This window comes from Ursus maritimus, unplaced genomic scaffold (genome assembly GCF_017311325.1).
Source record: "Ursus maritimus isolate PB19 unplaced genomic scaffold, ASM1731132v1 scaffold_2, whole genome shotgun sequence".
NCBI classification, from domain to species: domain Eukaryota; kingdom Metazoa; phylum Chordata; class Mammalia; order Carnivora; family Ursidae; genus Ursus; species Ursus maritimus.
Window position 1 is genome coordinate 43,953,335 of NW_024424452.1, and position 19,934 is coordinate 43,973,268.

Genomic DNA, 19,934 nt, shown 5'->3' on the forward strand with positions numbered 1-19,934 from the left:
TCCTAAAGTGTGCCCTTTAACTCACCTGAAGGTGGCTTCGTGGCAGAGAGTGGAGATGGGGCTGGTGCCCACTTTATCCCAAGTCTCAGGAATGGCTAAGGGAGCCCCTGGTTATTTGGTCAGGAGGCGTGGTCTCTTCCCTCCCAGCATTGCCTAATGAAACAGCTGGCGCCTGTCAGAGGGGCACAGGGAGGGCGACACAGAGAATTGTGTCTGCTGGCCAGAGTCCTGCCCCACCCCAAACCCTAATCCAGCACCCCCAATTCCCAGAGGCTCCACACAGCGGTCTGGATAAGAATTTACTTATCCTGCATGGTAGGTAGGGTTGATGTCACCTTCCTAGGGAGTCTGGGCCCTGCATGTATCTGGAACATCATTTCTAGACCTTTCTGTGGGGCCTGGGAACATGCTGGCAAGGCTCATCCCATCCACAGGTCACAGGGAAACAAATCCTCCCAGGGCTGTGTGCAGAATAGGGTCAAGGTTTTGGACAGGAGCTCTGCATTAGTCACTCCACACCGAAGACTTCAGATTCCAGGATGGGTGCGGGTGTGGTGGTTGTGACCATTTTAGATTCCCTGGGTCAGCCTCAATTCTCTGGGAACAGAGGCAGCTATGAGAGAACTGGGTATCTGAAGAGGGTCCACTTGAGAAAATAGAGGAAAACTGGTGACTGGGGTTCTAGGTTATAGTCCGAATTTGCCAGCAGAAATGAACCACACTATGAAAACCCTGACTTCTTTCAACGGGTTGGTAGAGAACCCAGGATAAATGAATTCCAGATTCCCATATTTCTAAGGGCGCAGACCCCGAAAAGACTATCAGAGTCTTGCCTTAGGGAACTAGCTGCATGGGAAATGAGAGCCGGGCGGGGGCTCCAGCCTCAAGTCACCGAACTTGATCGTGGTGGTGGCGGGAGGTGGGGGGAGTCTATCCATCCAACTGCGACGGTCCTCCTAACGTGAGTCTCCAAGCATGGCTGAGGCGTGCTAAGCCGCTTCAGCCTAATCTTCCCTCTCCTTCCCCCGTCCTGGCGTAAGGGAGTTGTGCATCTTGGGTGGGGGTGGGGTGAGGTGAAGGGGACAGTGGAAGGAAAGCTCGGACTCCAGTGAGCCTCGCCTAGCCACAGGCCACCGGGTTAAAGCAGAGGGGCGGGGGGCGGGTGCTTCTGGGTTCTCCAGCAAGCCTGGGTAACGGCCCTCACCCAGGATGCCGAGGGAGGAGAGACCAGAGGGGCGGGGAGGTGGGACCCCAGGCCATCAGACGTTGCTGATGCGCACACTAAGGGCACTGCCCTCCTTCTCAGCTTGCTCCCGTAACGACTCCTCCAACTTGAGCTTCTCGGGGTCTCCGTAGCGTACGGCACCGTCGCGGAGGCCACTGGGCAAGGCCACCTTCACGACTTGGTCAAAAAGGCTGAAGTCCGCTATGTACTTGCCGCTGGCGGACAGCGAGATGGCGGGCGTGAACTCGTAGCCCCAGAGGATCTCCTCGGGCAGGTAGGATGTGCGCACTTGGCACGTGGCGCTGGTGGACTCCACCGTCCCGCTGAGAATCAGCACCAGCTCGAAGTCCCCCTCACCACTGCGAAGGGGGAGGTCCTTCAGGGGACTGGTCTCGTCCACCACGTGGTAGAATGTGAGCGGCAGAATGAGGAAGGGGCTGTCAGAGGCCGTGTCGACTTGGAAAGTCACGTTGACCTGGTTGAGCCGGATGTTCTCACCCTCCTTGGTCTGGTGGGTCTGAAGCAGCTTGCCGGTCACCTGGCAGCCAATGAGCAGGCTCTTACGCATGTTGGCCACTCGGATCATGAGGCAGGGCTTGCCGTTGTGCGCGGCCACCACGGCATGCTGGCTGAATCGGATGGTCTCCGCCCGCTTCTTGGGCCGGGCAATCTTGGCCAGGAAGGTGCCCGTGATGAAGATCTCCAGGATGGTGGTGAGCACCAGCTGGGCGATCAGGAGCACGATGGCCAGCGGGCACTCCTCGCTGATGTAGCGGAAGCCGTAGCCGATGGTGGTCTGCGACTCGAGGGAGAAGAGGAAGGCGCCGGTGAGCGTGTGCACCTGGACCACACAGGGGGTGTGGTTGGCCGGGGGCCCCAGCTCCAGCAGGTCCCCGTGGGCCACGGCGACCAGATACCACACCACACCAAAGAGGAACCAGGTGCCCGCAAAGGTGGCAGAGAAGAGCAGCAGCTTGTAGCGCCACTGCATGTCGATGAAGGTGGTCCACAGGTCCTTGAGGTAGAGGAAGCGCTTGTCGGCGATGTGCTCCATCCTCACGTTGCTGCGGCCGTCCTTCGTCAGGACTCGGCGCCGGCGGACCCCTGGGCCCACGAGGGGCCGGCTTTCCGTCTGGGTGGTCTGACTGTAGTACACCTTGGCGACCGAGGTCATCTGGAGGGAGCAAGACAGCATAGTGCAGGTTATCGCAGAAATCCAGCCAACTCCCGGCCACCCCCCAAGGTGAGGGAAGAAGTCACATCCGTTTGGTGCTGCTGACTTGTGCTTGGTGTTAGCCAATGTTTATGAGCGCTTGCTGTATGCCAGGCGTCGTGCAAGATGCTGGTGGGTCAACAAGAAAAATGACATCACCCTTGCTCCCCAAGAGCTCACAGCCTAGGGAGCGAGACACGTTCAGTGAGCAAGTAATTGTGGTGCAGTCTGATACTTGTAATTCTTGGGAGAGGCAGAAGAGAAAGAGTCATAGGCTCACAGTTCCTTGAAGGTGGGGCAAGAAGAGAGAAAGGGCTCTACTGGTCTCTATTCCCTGCAAAACCAGTTCTGGGAAGATCTCTCATTCTGAAATAGGATCTCTCCCCTCCCTCATGAATGGCAGAGCAAGAAAGACTATCCTGTTGAAATTGTTCCGGGCCAACCCCCTCCGCCTTAAAACACACAAACCCTTAATTTCCCCACCTGTCCCCCAGCCCCAAGTCCGTACTCACTGGTGACACCAAGATATCATCTAGCTCAGGAAACAGCAGAAACTGCCCATTCTTCTACCCTTTGAGATGTCCTCTGAGCACCCAGACCATTTCACTATGTCTTATTATGATTACTATTATTCCTTTATCATCACCACCACTATCATCATCTATTTGCATCACGTGGGGGAATTCAGTCTGGGTCGGTGGCGGGGTGCAGGTGGGAAGAGCACAGACAGGACCCCAGCCAAAACAGCTCAGCGATGGTGAGGGAGAACCATCACGCCGAGGCCTCCCGGCGGTGCCGGTGCAGGAACGTTTCCCCAAGGCCTGGGGGACATGCCGGGTCGCTGTGGCAAAGTCGCCTTGACCGAGTGAAGTAGGAGAGTTCGTGTATATTAGCTAGCACTTATGTCTGCACAGCTCAAATTCAGGATTGCTGTCTGTCCTGAGGGAAGAAAGTGGGACAAGGCTCTGAAATAGGAGACAGCTTACTTCCTACAAGGTGCCCGCACCCCTGCCCAAGGAGTGGCTTGTACTTTTCCAGCAGAGAAAGGATTTCAATCACTTGGGCCCTTGGACTCCGGATCTGGTGGCCAGACCTTCTGGGAAGGAGAAGAGTGATCTCGGGGGAGCTTGACCCTTGAAGAACAGAGGCTCATCACATTCTCTGTTCCAAAAAAAATCTGAACCACTGCATTTTATTACCCTTCACACGGCTCCCTCACCCCATCTTCCCCATGAGCTGACACCTGGAACACGAAACTATCGGGGCCCACTCAAACCCCCACCCAAGTGGACACTAGACTGGTGATCACCGATGGATGGGAACCCTGGAATGTTCAGAGGCAACCGGGAGCCCGTTTTGCCAGCCTCACACCCACTTGGAACTGTTGTCGGAGTGAGACCCTCATTCGGACCTGGATGCCATCCATTCCCAATATCCTTAGCTACTTGGGAGCGAAGGAGAAGCTCCGTAATTCTGAAATTTGAAGAATTATTAATTAGAGCCCAAGTAAAGCCCCATTCAGTACTCAGTAGTAGCAATAATATTAAATAAAAAAAAATCATGCATAGCACCTGCATCTGTATACCGTTTAAAGTTTACAGGTGAGCCTGCCTTCTCATTGGTCCTCAGACTGGAAAATATGTGAAACCTCTAAGAGAGTTTGAGGAACTATTAGCGGACAGAGAAAGTGCTGGAAAGTTGTGGATGAGTAAACATAATTTTAATTTTCAAAAAGGAAAACAAGATACATTGCACAAACTATAGACAAACAGGTAAGATATTGACCCAAGGCAAGAGTCTAAAATAGAGCATTAAGACTGTGAGTACTTGGGGGGGCACGTGGGTGGGTCAATCAGTTAAGCATCTGATTCTTGATTTCGGCTCAGGTCATAATTTCAGGGTGGTGAGATAGGGCTCCACGCTCAGCAGGGAGTCTGCTTGAGCTTCTCTCTCTCCCTCCTCCTCTGCCCCCCCCTCTCAAATAAATAGATCTTTAAAATAAAATAAAATAAAGATTGTGAGTACTTGGGCAGGTTGGGGGAAGGGCAGTATCGGCGGGACCCAGCGTGGGGTTACCAAGAACAAGTCACATCAACTAACCTAACTTCCTTCCAGGACAAGGTTACTAGATGAACAAGTCCGAGAAATGCAGTAGATAAAGTGTATCTATGCAAGGTTTTTGACAAGATCTCTCATCGTGTCCTTGGGGATAAGACCGAGAAAAATGAACAGAATGCTGCTCTGATTTGGGGACTAAAACATACAAAAATCAGCGGTACTAGTGAGTGGATCATGAGAGCCTGGAGTCTGTTTTCTAGTGATGTGCCAGAGAGCTTTATCTTTGGCCTTACCCTAGTCAATGTTCACAACATTAATTTTATTCAGAACTATACAACACATGGCCATCGGCTACGTGATGACACAAAGCAGGGACGGATCACAAATGCAAGGTCTGGGCAGAATTAGAATCCGAAAGGAGCCAGAGGAGTGGGCCAAGTCTAACAAAAAAGATAAGTACTGTATATGTGTATGTATTGGGGTCCAAAAATTACCTGAGCAATTCTGGATCAGAAAGACGTGATGCGTTTTGGCAACGCTATTTTAAGCTACTTTAGGTGAATTCAAGTGTGTAGAACAGGGAGGTTGTTGATTCTGCTCTGATCTGATCTGCTTATCTGTACCTGCCGGTTTGAGTCTCTAAGGACAATCAGGATATGAGAGGATTCAGAACCAGATCATGTAAGAAACGGCTAAAGGAAACGGGGAAGTTAGTGGGGAGAAGAGACGCTCTGAGGGATAGGAGTGGCTGTGTGCAAATATTTGGTTTGAAGGCTGTCAGGAGAACAAGGGTTTGGACTTGTTCTTTGAGATCTAAGAGGAACCACCAATGAGCTCACACCGTAGGAGGGAAGATTCCAGATTGATACGACAAAGAACAATGTGGAAAGAGCTTCCTCCAAAGGTAGAGAGCGCTCTGTCCCTGTAGGGGTTCAAGGGAAAATGGACAAGCACTTTGCCAAGATTCCATAGAGGGAATTAAAGCTTGGGGCAGAGGTTAAGGACAGTCTGTAAGCTTTCGCCCACACCCAGGCAGGATCAGGATACCTGCCCCCTCCGCGCCGTCTGCACCCCACACCCCCCGTGGTGATACTGGGGGATCCGTCACCAAAGTCCCAGCTTTGTGCAGAGGAAAGATTCCATGTATCTTGAGGAATGGAAGCTCTTGGGGCCCAAGGGAAGGCTTGCGTATCATTCCCAAAACAATAGTCTATGATTATACATCACATTGCAGTTCTTAAAATATGTAATTTGGCCCTCACACCAGGAATTAAGTACGAAGGTCATCATTAGAATCAGGCTCAGAGGGGCGCCTGGGTGGCACAGTGGTTAAGCGTCTGCCTTCGGCTCAGGGTGTGATCCTGGCGTTGTGGGATCGAGCCCCACATCAGGCTCCTCCACTGGGAGCCTGCTTCTTCCTCTCCTACTCCCCCTGCTTGTGTTCCCTCTCTCGCTGGCTGTCTCTATCTCTGTAGAATAAATAAATAAAATCTTAAAAAAAAAAAAAAAAAGAATCAGGCTCAGAGATTTGCCCCAAGCTGATTAGTGGCAGACTAATCAGCACCCGGTCTTCAGACTCCTGGTCCAGAACCTTTTTTTTCCTTTTTCTTTTTCTTTAAGTAGGCTCCACACCCAGCATGGGGCCCAAATTCACAGCCCTGAGATCAAGAATCGCAGGCTCCACTGACTGAGCCGGCCAGTCGCCCCCGAAACTTTTTAATTACAGCAACTGCTTCTGGGTCCCCCAGGGCCATCGCATGGGTCTCATGGTCTCGGCAAGTGCCTCTGGTCCTGGCAGAGAGGATCGCAGCTGAGCCACAGCGCCCGGAGCTTCCGGAGCCCCGCATTCGGGCTGTAGATTCATGGCACTGGAGACTGGGGCTACTGGCTAGACCTCTGTTGGGACTGCCGCCTCCAGCTGCAGGCCTGCTGTTGCCAGCCTTCCCCCCCCGCCCCCGCACCCCGGCCTCCGCCAGCGGCTCCCAGCTGTCGTGCCACCTCCCACAGCCAGGCAGCTTTGTTCTCTGCGGGGGCCAGAGACAGAAGGGGGTAAACAGTGCGCTGCGCCCCGCCCCGAGCTGGCCAGGCTCCCGGGAAGGGTGCAGGCCCTAGCTCCCAACCGGCTGTCGCGGCCCCACCTGGAGCGCGCCTACGCCTTCCTCTAGAGGGTGCTGTTTCCCCCAAAACCTTCTCAGCACCACACCAGGGACCATGTCTGAAGACTTCTGACGGCAAAACCAGCCCCCAGTGGTGAAGACAGAAACAGACCATCTGCTTCCTTCTCGAAGAATTGTGCAATGATTATTTCTCTAAAACGAAGGCCAGTCATACCCACAGTGGTGTCCGGCACGCGTCCTCGACAAAGACCTCTCCCACCCGCTGCTTCATGCCGGTGGACTGACCTGGCTTCTCCGGAGAGCTCACGACTCATTTATTCTCCCGAAGGAATGGGTTCATCAGAGCCTTTCTTGCATACAGCTGTGCTCTGAACAAGGACACACTGCTCTTGGGACCCGTGACTGAGTTGGCCCCTGCTGCTTTTAGGATGAACGTAAGCGTCTGAGCATGGCCTTCCAGGCCCTTCATGGTTTGATCTCTGCCTACTCGTTGGCTTTGCTCCTGCGGCTTTTCTGCACGTGCCCTGGACTCCAGCTCTGCAGAGAGCCTGCTGTTACATCCCCTCTACCTTTGGACCTGCTCCCACACTACTCCGGGCCTACCCGCCGACCTCCTGCTTGTCTTCCAGAACTTGACTCAAGGGTTAGCTGCCCCCTTTGAAGCCTTCCTGGACCATCCGAGAAATAGTGGGTGTCCTCTGTCTCCCTGGCCTCACCCCAGCATGGGCTTTTGAAGCCCGGCCTTGTACACATTCCTATTTTATTTTATTATTTATTTATTTATTTATTTTTAAAAAGATTTTATTTATTTATTCGACAGAGAGACAGCCAGCGAGAGAGGGAACACAAGCAGGGGGAGTAGGAGAGGAAGAAGCAGGCTCATAGCGGAGGAGCCTGATGTGGGGCTCGATCCCACAACGCCGGGATCACGCCCTGAGCCGAAGGCAGACGCTTATCCGCTGTGCCCCCCAGGCGCCCCCACATCCCTATTTTAGAACATCAGAGTGCTTTGCAATGGTTTGTTCACCATTGTGTGTCGCCTGTGAGTTCTTCACTTAAGGCCCCGGACTGGGATTTTCAGTGCTTCCCCAGTACCGGGGCCCGTCTGTTACTAAGGACTGAGTGTGCAGGAATGACCGCAGGCTGCGCTGGACCAAGGCCTGTGTGAGGGCTGCAGCCTTGCTTTAGCTCGGGGAGACGGGGATGCTGTGCTCCTGGAGACCTCCAGGGGGAGCCACGGCGCGGTGGGAAGGACCTGGTCCACTACCACCACGGCCAGTTACAAACACTTCCTTCAGAAGGTGGGAGAAAGCAAGTCCCCAAGGCATCATCAATCCGGGCTCTCCTCTGGGTCAGCAAAGGATGGAGGGAGAGAATGAGCTCGTACATGGCTACGGGCATTGGGCTGGGCCATGCCAAGGTAAGAAGCTGGAGAGGATGCTTCGACCCCCTCCCAGGGGCCGTGGCCAAGGCACCTTCTCCTCCAGCCTTTCGGGCCGCAGGGGCAGGGAAGAGACCCTGAGCCAAGAACTGAGTCTGTTTTCTCTGTGGCAAGAGCAACTGGCCTGGAAGGAGCTCCGGGTCCTGATTCTCTCTGCCTTCATTCCCAGGTGTGAACGAATCCCCCTTCTTCTCCCTGCGGTCCCTTTGCTTTCCTAAATAGTTCACGGCGCCATCCACCTCTGAGTTACCGCGCTCAGACTCCCGGGGCCACCAACTCTCCTTCCTCGTGTCCACACTCGTCTGATGCCAGGAGCTGCATATTTGCTACTCGTGACTCTTCCCTTCGTCTCCTGGCCTGCCTTCGGGGCCTTTCCGCCTTTCAGCTGAATCACCGCTCCCGCCTCCACTTGTCTCCTGCCCGATCTTTCCCTCCTCAAATCCTTGCGACACTGCGACTGCCACTCTTCTCACGTCTCGACCCCACGAGCCTTTATCCAGGTTCAACACCTACGAGGTATTCAGAGGAGAATCCTTAATTCCTGACCGAGGACGCTGAGGCTGGGAGAGGTGATGTGGCTCCGTAAAGTGTGTGCTGGCCTCACGCTCACATCCTCCGTCTTCCAACCCCTGTGCTTTTCATGATGCTGTCACCGTCCCGGCGCCTTCCCAGGCTCAAAACATGCTAATGTCCCTGCACCATTGATCAAGGATCAGGCATCAGTGGCCTTCCCTGATCTGCTTCCCAACCTCCTTCCAGCCTTATTTCCCACCTCTTCTCTCCTATGGCGAGCTTCAGGCAAACCAGCTGCTCCCTGCTCCCTGCGGTACGCACCCATGCGTTCATGCTCCTCTCCCTCCCTGGCCTCCCCTCTGTCCTTGTTCCTACATACCCAAGATACCTTCAGAGCCCAGTTCAAATGACCCCTCTTCCGTGAAGCCTCTGATCCCCACAGCCTTAAGTAACACCTCCTTCTTCTGAGTCTCCACGCACGCGCACACATGCGCGCACACATCACCAGCTGTACGTTTGATGGGACACCGATCTGGCGTATTACCTCTCTTCTACTACAGATATGCTAATTGAACTAAGGATTCAGGCATAATACATTTTCATGGCCCTGACGCGTGATTAGCACAATATGTGACACATAGTAGGTGCTTCGGAAGTATTTCAGGAGTGAACAAGTGAGCAGAGAGAACTGGGAACAGACTGCACCCCCAGCAGGGTGGGGGCTCTCGTCCTGCAGGGACAGAACTTCACTCTGGTCCAGAGCCTCTCCTCTGAGGCCCTCTCATCCTTCCTTGTTGTTCGTGTCTTCTCTCGACTTTCACACATTTTCTCTTTCTCCTGAACCCATGGAAACCCCCAAAACTAGTTCTCAGCACTAGCAGATGTGCAAAGCAGAGAGATGTCCTGGCCAGGGGGGATGGTGCCATGGCAGGCAGATCCGTGCAGTTGCAGCTGCGGGATCGTGCATCTACATGACAGATGCTTTCTTACCATCTCCTGGGCGCCAGATTCTAAACAAGAGCGTGGAGTTGGGGAGATGAATTAGATGTAGATTCTGGCCTGGAGGACCTTCCAAGCCAGTAAAGGAGGCAACATAACACAGGCAGGACATGGTAAGCGCCCTGGACGAGGTACCCAGGAGGTACTAGGGGAATCTGCAAAGGGAAAGGTGACGTTTAGCTCAAGGGAGCAACCCCATAAGCATAGTGTTACCCCCAGTTAGAGCAAGAAACGAATTCATTAGCGAACAACAAGGGGTTGAGGTTTCCCTCCATGCCTGGCTGTCTCACTCAAGAAAGACTTTACAGAGAAAGGTGGCATTGAGACCGGGCCTGAAGGTTAGGCAAGACTTAGACACGTGGAGACTGGGACCTGGGGTCTCAGAGAGAAGGCGCTTCCAGGGAAGGGAAGGGAGCAGTATGAGCAGAAGCTATAACACTGAGAAAATCCAGAGCCAGCCAGGGAGCAGGAACCATTCACATCGGCTCAAGTGTTGGGAGCACAGAAATACCCTTAATAGGACAGACTGGGACAAGACTGATGTGCTCCCAGCCCCCAACACCTCTGCTGTGTGGCCAGCCTCCTGTGTTTAAAGGCTGGGTCCCCAGATGACGGGCAGCAGTCACGATGTGGGCTTGGCGCCCTGGGCTCCTGCAGGGATGAGGGGCGGGGGCTTGGCTCCCCCCCCGGGGGTCCTTGGCCCGCCCGCCAGGCTTTCATAGGCCCACCAGGTGATTTTTATTTTTTGGCTGTAGAATGCTTCCTCTTCCTAACATTGGGTTCAAGGAAAAGGGAGGAGACGGAGGGGGCAGACCTTCCCACCAGCACTTCACATTTCATCGTCGGAATGAGTCTATAAAAGAGTTTCCGCTTTCACAATTCCTGACGATCCCGGGGTTCGGGGAGCCCAGGCGACACAACTTACCAGCAGCAGAGCTGAGATTAGTACCTTTTGGCTGGATTCCAAAGTCCTTTCTCCTAGAGCTTCAGGCTAATACTACAGTGAATTTGCCCTCACTGAGCAAATTCCACACTCGGCCACCAGAGAAGGTGACCCCTTGACCTGCTGGGAGGTTGGTGGGGGCCGGCCGGGCTGGACATGTCACCAACAGTGACGTCCGGAGAGCATCTCATGACTGACGGTGATGTTTTTGTTGTGTGATTGCTTTGTTCTCTTGGCCCCCACCTAGGTTTGCGTGGCATGTCCCTGCTGTCCCCATTTCCTTCTCGGACTCCGCTCCCAACTGTCTTCCCACCTCTTCCTCCCTCTGCACTGCCTGCTTGCCCCCCTCATACTTGGTGCTGGCCGATACGAACGTGCCTTTCCCCCATCCGTCCTTGTCACCTTCCTCGTGGCCTGCTCACTCCCCACACGTCTGGACTGTCCTTCAGCCTCCTGGATCCTGCAGCATGAAGACCGGGATATGCAGGCGGAGTGTGCGGTCCCGATAATCACAGTTCTGACCTTCGAACTGCCTCTCACACTCTGCCCTCCTGTCCTCCGTCTACACCCCCAGGCCCAGGGTCTGCATCGGTGGAAGCATCGTAAGCCCCTCAGCCTCCTGTTCTCCCCCTTCTTCCCTCCAGAAAAGAGCCTTTGGATTTAGGGGTTTGGAAATGGGATCAGAAAGGGGAGGCAGTTTCCTCCAGGACCGGAGGGGTTCCCACCCTCACTGTGCACCAATCCACTCGGTGAGGCTTGGAGGTATTCCTCAACCACCGTGGGGCGCAGCTAAGTGAGTAGATGGACAGAAATCGGCAGCCGGGGTACCAGCTGGCTCTGTGCCAGTAACTGCCCACCGCACCCCGATGCTCTGTGTTGGGGAAGCCCGGTACACAAACGGAGGGCGTTTGAGCGCGCTCAGCCCCGGAACCCATGGCCAGGCCCGTCCCAGCACAACATTCTGGAGACGGCGTGCAGGAATCGGCCCCAGGGATGATTTAAGACCCTGCGGGGAACTGAGAGGCCGTGTTACCTGCTGCGAAGGGGGCTGGATGGGGAAGCAGGAGACTCAGGTGCGAGTCTCAGCTCTGCCACTGACTGGCAGTGACCTTGGGCAACGTCTCAGCCCGCCAGGCCATTATTTCCTTAATTGTGGCATCAGGGCCTTGTATTCGTTCTACTTCTCAAACTAGGGTGCCAGGAGGGACTCGAAGCCGCCGGATTAAGGGTAATGTATTTTTTCTGCGATATCAATTTTACTCAAAGACTTTGAGGGAAGATCTTCTTTTCATATAAAACAAACGACATGCGATAGAGTAGAATGAACAATTTACCTCATTTAAAAAACAAAACAGATTTCAAGGATGTCCGCCGTCTGAGCGATTACGGCTCATCACGGTATCTGCTCTGGGAGCTTTCCCTCCCCTCTGCCTTTCAGGACCAGTTGCGGGGTGAGTTTGGGGGGCCCTGTGTTTGAGGATTATCAAGGTCCCTCCCCACTTTAAGACCCCGTATCCAGCCTAAGCCCTCCCCTTACCTTGGGGGGAGAGAGGAAACGGCCACTCAGCCTCCTGTCCCTAAACGTATTACCTCTTCTTTGGACACTAACTCCAACTTGGACAGTGACCCTGGAGGCTTCCAAGGAGATCGGCTGCTTTGGGGCCTGAAAAGAAGCATTTCTGGGTTTCCGGGTGTTCTTAAGGAGAGAGGAGGAGAGGGGAAGGGGGCCAGGTAGGAGAGGGAGGCCAGTAGAAAAAGTGCCCCGGGTTATGTAAGGCCTCGAGGCTGGAAGAAGAATGGAGTTGGGTTTGGGGTTCTTTTCAGACGGGGTGCCTTTATTCATTAATCTCCCTCCTGTCCTGCCCTGAAGAAAATAAACAAATAGAAACAGCCAGACGCACACAAGTCTTGAGGTGGGGAACGGAGGGCAGTGTGTGTGTGTCCGGGGGCCTGCTTTCCCAGCTGAGTCACTGTTGCCTCTGCCTGCCACCCCTCGGGCTCCTTCCCCTTCCCTCCCATCCTCTGGCCTCGGCCTGACACCAAGGCCCTGGCCCAGGGAAGAATAGGCTTTTCTTCCCTTGTGTCAACGTTTGGAAAGTTCTCATAGTCTGATCAAAAGAAAGGATGAAAGCCTTCAAAGCATTTCCTGGGAGCCTGTGACCCCTGTCTAGCCCTTCTGACCCCTCTGTGGGTTTTCCAGTCAAGAGAGGGAGGGACACAGAGATGGGGCCATGTCAGATGTTCTCCTCTGTCCAGGCAGCACCCCTGCTTGTCAGAGTGGGCTGACCAGGAGCCCTGCGCCTTCCTGTGCCCCTACCCCAGGCAGTGTCTCTTGTTCCCCTTCAAGAAGGAAACCGTATTCCTGCAGAGAATGGCCCAGGGGTGGGATCTCGGGGATCCCCTCTCTCCCCAGCTAGAGCGGGGATGACTTCCTGGCCCTGAGTCTTCCACGCACCTGCGTCTCCACCCCTCCCCCCAGTCCAAGCACACTCCCTCCTGGAGTCAGCACCCCCCCCCCCACCAGTGTCTGCTCTACCAGCGTCTGGGGCAGCTGGCCTGCACATCCCAATTCTGGGGGAGGAACCGGGCTCTGTGCAGGTTCAGCTGAGGACAAATGACACACTGCTGCCCCCTCAGCCCCTGCTCAGGCCATCCCCAGAGCCTCCTGGCCTGGCTGCCTCCGGGTCCTCACCTCAGAAGGACAACCGCCCCTAGATATGAACCCGCCCCTCCTCGCCCCAGCTGACCAGCCAAAACAAGTCAGGACAAGTCAGTCGGGTGCGAAGATACAGCTGGAAGCAATGGTATTAACACGAATAACGTATTCTGTTGTTACCTACTGTTATCAGTAAGACGTGAGACACTGAAGAGGCCCCCAACGACGCTGGGGGTACGTCTCCAGGGGCCTGGGCGGGTGGTGCAGAAACAGGGCGAGGACCAAGACCTCTGCTTCAGGTGGTGGAGCCCACCCTGAGTCCCCGGCCAGCCCTCGCCTGGCTGGGGCTCCGGAGGGTCCACATGGGAATCTCTGGGAATCTATAGCCAGCTGATCCCCCAAGATGCGGGATGAGGCCATCATCCTAGCCGAGAGGCTGTAAATGTCCTTCCAGACGGACCCCATGCTAGGCTACCGGCAGAGGGGGCAGAGGGGCTGTCCAGAGTGCGGACAGCTGGAGGGGAGGGAAGGAGACAAGGGGTCTCGGATCTGCCTCTCAGCCCTGCACGGGAGATGACCTCCCCGCCACCAGGGGGCAGGGCTCCCCAGCCCCCGGGCCCTGGGCTTCTCCCCCAGCCCACTCCTTTTAACTACTAGGTGGAACCATGAGAAATGGCCAGTGAGGGGCGCCTGCATGGCTCCGTGGGCTGAGTGCCCAACTCTTGGTCTCGGCTCAAGTCATGACCTCAGGGTCCTGAGACTGAGCTGCGCTGGGCTCCCCGCTCAGTGGGGAGTCAGCTTGAGAGCCCCCTGCCACTCCCCCCACTCTCTCTGGGGGGAAAAAAAGACATTGCCAATCAAAAACAAAAGGTCCCGTGTCAGCCATATCAAATGGTTCGCTCAAATATTTAATAGCAATAAAAATAAGTACCAGCCACCCTCAGGGCGTGAGCCTACAGGCCACAAAGCACACAGAAGCCACTGCGCGTGGCCACACAGCCGGGTGGGGGCGGTTAGCGTGCCCGGAGCGCTCCCAAGGGCACAGCTGACCTTCCGTCTTGACACCGAGGGCACTCCTCGGCCTCGACCCCAGCAGCCGGCAGCACCTGGCGCCCTCCGTGACGCTCTCTCCTTCGGCCCTTCCCGCACGGGTGGGGCCCCCTGGTGTGGGAGACCCTGCTCAGCTCTCGAGAGGCCTTGCCCCTTCTAGGCTTTGAGATTTGGGGCAGGTCTGCTCAAGTCCCTGAGTTTCCATTCCCTTCACCCACAAAAAGGGCAGAGCACTGCCTGCCTGTGGAGGGGAGGGTTTGAGGAGAGCAGGGTGAAGGGTCCCCCGGGGGCTGTGGGCTGTGCGGGTGCTGGGGCGGCGGAGCCCGCTCTCCCTCCCCACCTGCCCAGGCTGGGCTGTTTCCTGTCCCACCAGCCACTGGCTGCAGTCTCTCCTCTGCCCCTGCACTGGGGGTGGGGGGGGGGAGTCTCAGGGCCCGCCCTTGGTGTCCCTCTCTCACACTGGGTCTCCCTTCCTCTGTTGCTCCAGCCCTCCCTCCTCACCTCTGCCCTGTGTCTGGGGCATTCCAGCATCAGCGTGCTCAGATTCCTGTCCTCTGGGTGTCCCCCCTTCCCAGAGTCACCCCTGGCTTCCCTCCAGCCCCGCGTCTGGGGGCGCTGGGTCTCATCAGATCTGCCTTTGTGGGCGTCTCTCAGTCTCCCTCAAGGCTGCCTTAGTCCAGCCTCGGATTCTCCTCCACCCCCGTGAAGCATGACAGTGACCTGGTCTCTCTGCCCACCCACCCCCCCCAGGCTCCCCTTCCTCCCCGGTGCCCCTCAGCTGCCCCTCAGCTGCGCCGGGGCCTTCACAAGGGCTGCGTCCCCGCTTGGCCTGAAAGCCCTGAGGGGCTCCGCAGCTCTGGTCACTCCCTGACCCAGCCTTCAAGCCCCGCTCCCCCCATTCTACCCTGATGGGCGCAGCCTCTGCTTTTGGCCCTTGTCGCTGAGCACCCCCTCTGGCGGTAGAGCCCCACCGTTTGCTCTGGAGCGCGGCCTGTGGCAGCTTGTGCCCCGAGGGGCTCCCGTGGCTGCCCCGCCAGGGGCTGCTGTCCCTCGGCCACAGCCTCAGCTAAGCTCCCCGTGCCCCCGTGAGACCGCGAGCACCTGCAAGGAGGGACACGCTTCAGTTTTCCTTAGAGCTGCCCCCCTCCGCATGTCACCTCATGATTAGCAGAGAGGAAGGACCCAGAGCGGAGATCACGGTCTGACTCGGGCCTGGGGCTGTCACCCACGCAGCCTGCGGCCGTCATGCTCCCGCCCCTCGCCCCTAACAGATGTCATTCATCGCTGTACCTTCACTGAGCCTCGGAATGTTTCTCAACATGGTGACGCAGAGAGCCATTTTCAATCAAGCCGAGTTAGCCTAACAAATGAAGCCTGTTTGTTATCTTGGCGCGTCTGGGTCACAGCCGAAGTCCCTCTCTGCTCTTCTCTCCCACCAGAGGCCATCCTGGTGTGTGTCGCTTACCAGCTCGGGGAGCTTCAGTCAATCTCTTAATCTCCGTAGAGCTCAGTCTCCTCACCTAAGGAGGCAATAAACCCTTCCATTGTATAGTCAGGATTACATGAGCTAAAGTGCGTGAAATCTGTAAGGGCCTTATGCAAATATAAGATATTATTATTATCCTGCTTTGCAGATAAAGGAAAGTATCTCCTCAATGAGAGAAAGCAGGGCTCAGAGAGGCAACGCATCTCGCTGACATTTCACGGCTGAGCCTGAACCCCTGTCTCTAAGCCCCGTGGCCCTTCGATCGCGCTGCCTCTCCCTGTGCCGGTGGGCTCGATGACGCTCGACCTCAGCCCTGCCGTCACGCTCCTCTCCTAGGCCGACAGTGACTCGTGGGGTCCGATTGTGGCCCCAGAATCGGAAGAGGCTTCCAACCCAGTCATCTTCGTCCCACCTCCTTATCGTTCCCAAGATGAGGCTCCCTCCAAACCCCTTCCAGCCTGCCAGGACGTGGGAAGGTGTGCGGTGAGGGGTGCTGAAGAGCCCCGCTCCTCGGTGGCTCCCTGCTTGTCCCCGGCCTCGGTGGCTCCAGGCAGCGGGCAAGCGTCTCCAAGCCCAGGATGACCCAGCCCCAGGAGGTAAGGGTTTGGGTGGGGAGGCCAGGGAGCCACTGAGCTGTCACCAGATCGGCCAGCAGAGTCTGAGAAACCAGTCAGGGGCCAAGCTGATGGGACCTGCTCCATAGGATCCAGGGACCAGTGGGGTTCCCGACCTGAGAGAGGACGGATTGGGGGAGGTGCTGACTAGGCCCCAGCGAGGGCCCCTCCTCCACACACTTTCTTGTCTGTGGTTTTAGAAGTTGCACTGGCTGTGTGAGGAGGGAGGGCTGGGCCCGGGGTGGTGGAGGGTTGGAGAGGGTAGAGGGCGGGGAGGTGGAAGAGAACTCCCCCCAGGGGAGGCACCCTCAGGAACAGCTCCTAGAGGGGTCATGGTATCGGCCCCACTCTTTCCAGGAAGGACCACGCCCACCTTCCCAAACAGGAGACTTTTTTCTGAACTGATTCGTGACCTGTATTTTGTTCATCTTTGTGTCCTCCGCAGTGCCTAGAATAGAGCTTGGCTAGATATTTCTTAAAAGAGCCCATAGAGGGGTGCCTCGGTCTGTTAAGTGTCTGCCTTCGGCTCAGGTCATGATCCCAGGGTCCGGGGATTGAGTCCCACATTGGGCTCCCTGCTCAGCGGGAGTCTGCTTCTCCCTCTCCCACTTCCTCTGCCCCTGCCCACCCCTGTTCATGTTCTCTCTCTCTCTCTCTCTCTCTCTCTCTCATAAATAAAATCTTTAAAGAAATTTGTACCATTAAAAAAAGAAAGAAAGAAAGCAAGCCCATAGGATTGCCATTCCATGTGACTCTCTCCTCCCTGAGGTCCCTTCCGTGTGTGTGACATGCTTCATCCCTGGGAAACCCTTCCTCCCAGCTTCCCATCGAAGTTTTGACTTTGTAACAGTTGGGGGCACTGACCCGGTCTCCCCATCAGCCTTTACTCTGGGTGAAGAGATGCCTTTTCCATAGCTTCCCCCAGCCCTCCTCCATCACACTCTCCAGATGCTCTCTAGTGAGGGGCCAGATGGGGAAACTGAGGCCAACAGTGGGGGCACAACGCTCAGCAGGAGAGCCTCCATGCCAGAAATCCAGAGTCTCCTGTGGGAGGTAGATCCCTCTTACACGGTCCAGGGCCAGACAACTCTACACTTGAACTTCTCCCTGGACTGACCAAGTCCCCTTAGTGAGCCCAGCACTTCTTGTGCTCGTGTGACCAAGGCCAAGATGGCTGAGCTTGGGAAAATGGGAGGAGAAGCCGGATAAGGAGGATGTGGGGGAGTGGAAGGAGATGACCCACCTCGAAGCCCTGGGACAGAGTCTGGGATAACCCGTCCCTGCTGACCTCAGCATCAGCGTCCTCTGTCCTGTCTCTGCTCTCACAGTGTCCTCTGTCCAGGAACACCAAGCTCCTCTCGGGTCTTGGACGGGGCATGCCTCCTCTTACCAACAGCTCTTGGCAAACAATGGGGCCTCCTCTGGGAAGCTCTGTCCCCTTCCCCACTAGCCTTATTCCAAGCCACCGTTCACATGCCACTTTCTTCGGGAAGCCTCTGCAGATGTGCCCCCCCCACGCCGTGGGGGTTGCCCCCTCCTTGCGATGAGCCAGGCCTTGCCCGCAGCATGTCATCCTGTCCTCCCGGGAGGTTGGTAATGTCACTGCCCACATGTGAACGGCGTGCAAACCGCACTCAGCAGATAGGCTCAGGAGGACCACTAAGGCCCAACCCCAGTCCATTTGCAGTGAAGTCCATTTGCTTTCCATCTTGCCACCATAGGGTCACAAAGTGCGCACTCTGGGAGGCCCTTGGGTCATTTCAGTCGATTCCCTGGTTTCACCAAAGAGGAAGCCAAGGCCTGGGAAAGGCGAGTAACTTCCCTATGACCACACAGCTGGCCAGTAGCACATGTGAGTTTTGATCAGAATCAGAGCAAGAACCCTGACTTCTTCCTCTTCCCAGCCTCTCCTCCTCCAAGATCCTTTCTTGACCTGGGGTCCTGAAGGGCCAGCTGGTGTAGAGCCAACCTTGGAGCATTACCCGCTGAGCTCTTCCCCTGTCCAGCCACGGCCACAGCCCAGGGCACACCTCTTCCATCCTCAGGTCTCCAGGATCCCCTCGGCCTCGCAGCTGCTGGCCCACAACTAGGCCAGCAAGGAAGGCTAGAAGGAACTGCAAAGTGCGGGCCCGTAGGGAGGGGACAGATTCAGTGGTGCTCTCTGCTGGGGGCTAAGCAATGGTCAAGGGAGTTCTTTGAGAGAGCTGGAAATCCCACAGCCTCCAGGAGCTCTGAGTGTCATGGGAACTACCTCCCAGGCCACCCAGCCTCTGTCCATGAGAGACCAAAGGTGGACCCCTCTCATCAGGGAGAGTGAGCACGCCACTTCTTTCATCCCTCCCCTTGGCCTGGTAAAACCTTACACTCAGGAAATGCTTCCTGTGACATCTAAATGTACTTACTGCTGTCTAAGCAATCTAGTGTTATCTTTCCCCTTGGTGGAGAGGGAGACCTGGGGTACCCTGTTCTTCTGATGCAGATTTACGGGACTGAGCCACCTTTCCAGACAGGTCTCAGTCTCCTTTCATCCTCACAGCTCCTGGTTCTATGTACAGACAGCCACCCCTGACCCTCACACAGGGGAGTCGAAGGGGGTCCACCATCACCCGGGGAGTTTCCCTATCCACCCCCCATCATTCCACTTATTCCATCCACCTCCCCTGTTTGAAGACAAGAATAGGGCAGGGGTGGCATGAAGGCACAACCTAGACACGTCTAGATTCTAGATGGATCTAGAACTAGATTCAGAAGTGGCTGTCACCCATCTTCCCTCTCGTGGCTAACGGCCTGAATGCAGCGGTGTGTGTGTGGGGGGGTGGGGGTGATGATGTGCTTCTGGCAGCCCTCTCTCTCCAACAGGGGACATGTGAAGGGACATCTGGAGGCAGAAGGACACACCAGGGAGTAAGGGCGGGGGGCGGGGTGCTCCTGCATGAAGAAGACGGAGGCATGAAGCAGAATCTGGCCACAGACGGGCAGCATGGCTGAGGAGGAGAAGGGTCCTGTGCAATTCTGATGGAAGGGAAACATGGAGATCAACGTTCAAGGACCCTCGCGGAAGAGCAAACCAGTATCAGTGCCGCCGTCCATCTGAGGGAGTTGCTGCCTCTGCGACCCCGTCCATCCCCCCAGGTCTTGGGGTCCTGGTGGGCCCTCCATCTCTCCCCTTTTTAGACTGCTTGCTCCAGGCTTCCGAAAAATGCCTAGGACCAGAACAGCAGGGGAGGCATGGACACCCCGACAGATCGTTCCACAGACAGAGGGTATTAGCAGGGAAAGTCAGAGCCAGGCCTCACCAAGGACTTGGAATCAACAGAGATCTCAAACTCGAAAGCCTCGCTAAGGAGGTCCTGAGGTTTCTCTCTCCAGCCACGCAGAATCCGTGGCAGGAGTGGGGCCAGCGTGAAGTTAGGGAATGAAAGCACGTAGGCTCACCCTGCCTAGAGACAGTGGAAGGGTCAAGGTGACTTTCTGAGGTTCTTTCTAGACCCAGAATCCTTTTTCAGGTCCCTGTGCCTGTTGTCCTGCCTTCTCCTTGCCCTACCACTCCCCCAGCAACTTCCCAGGGCAGGTGGGTACCAGACAGCTCTGTTAAAACTCCACGTGGGGGCGGGTCTCC

The 19,934-nt window shown here is 56.0% G+C and overlaps 1 protein-coding gene across 1 annotated transcript; it reads right to left on the reverse strand.

The window, feature by feature from the left end:
* Positions 1-1,259: 1,259 nt before the first annotated feature.
* KCNJ10 (potassium inwardly rectifying channel subfamily J member 10) lies at positions 1,260-4,304 on the reverse strand. The gene has a single exon (XM_008700702.1). The coding sequence runs from the start codon at positions 2,418-2,420 to the stop codon at positions 1,260-1,262; it is 1,161 nt and encodes a 386-aa protein (XP_008698924.1). The 5' UTR covers positions 2,421-4,304.
* Positions 4,305-19,934: the final 15,630 nt, after the last annotated feature.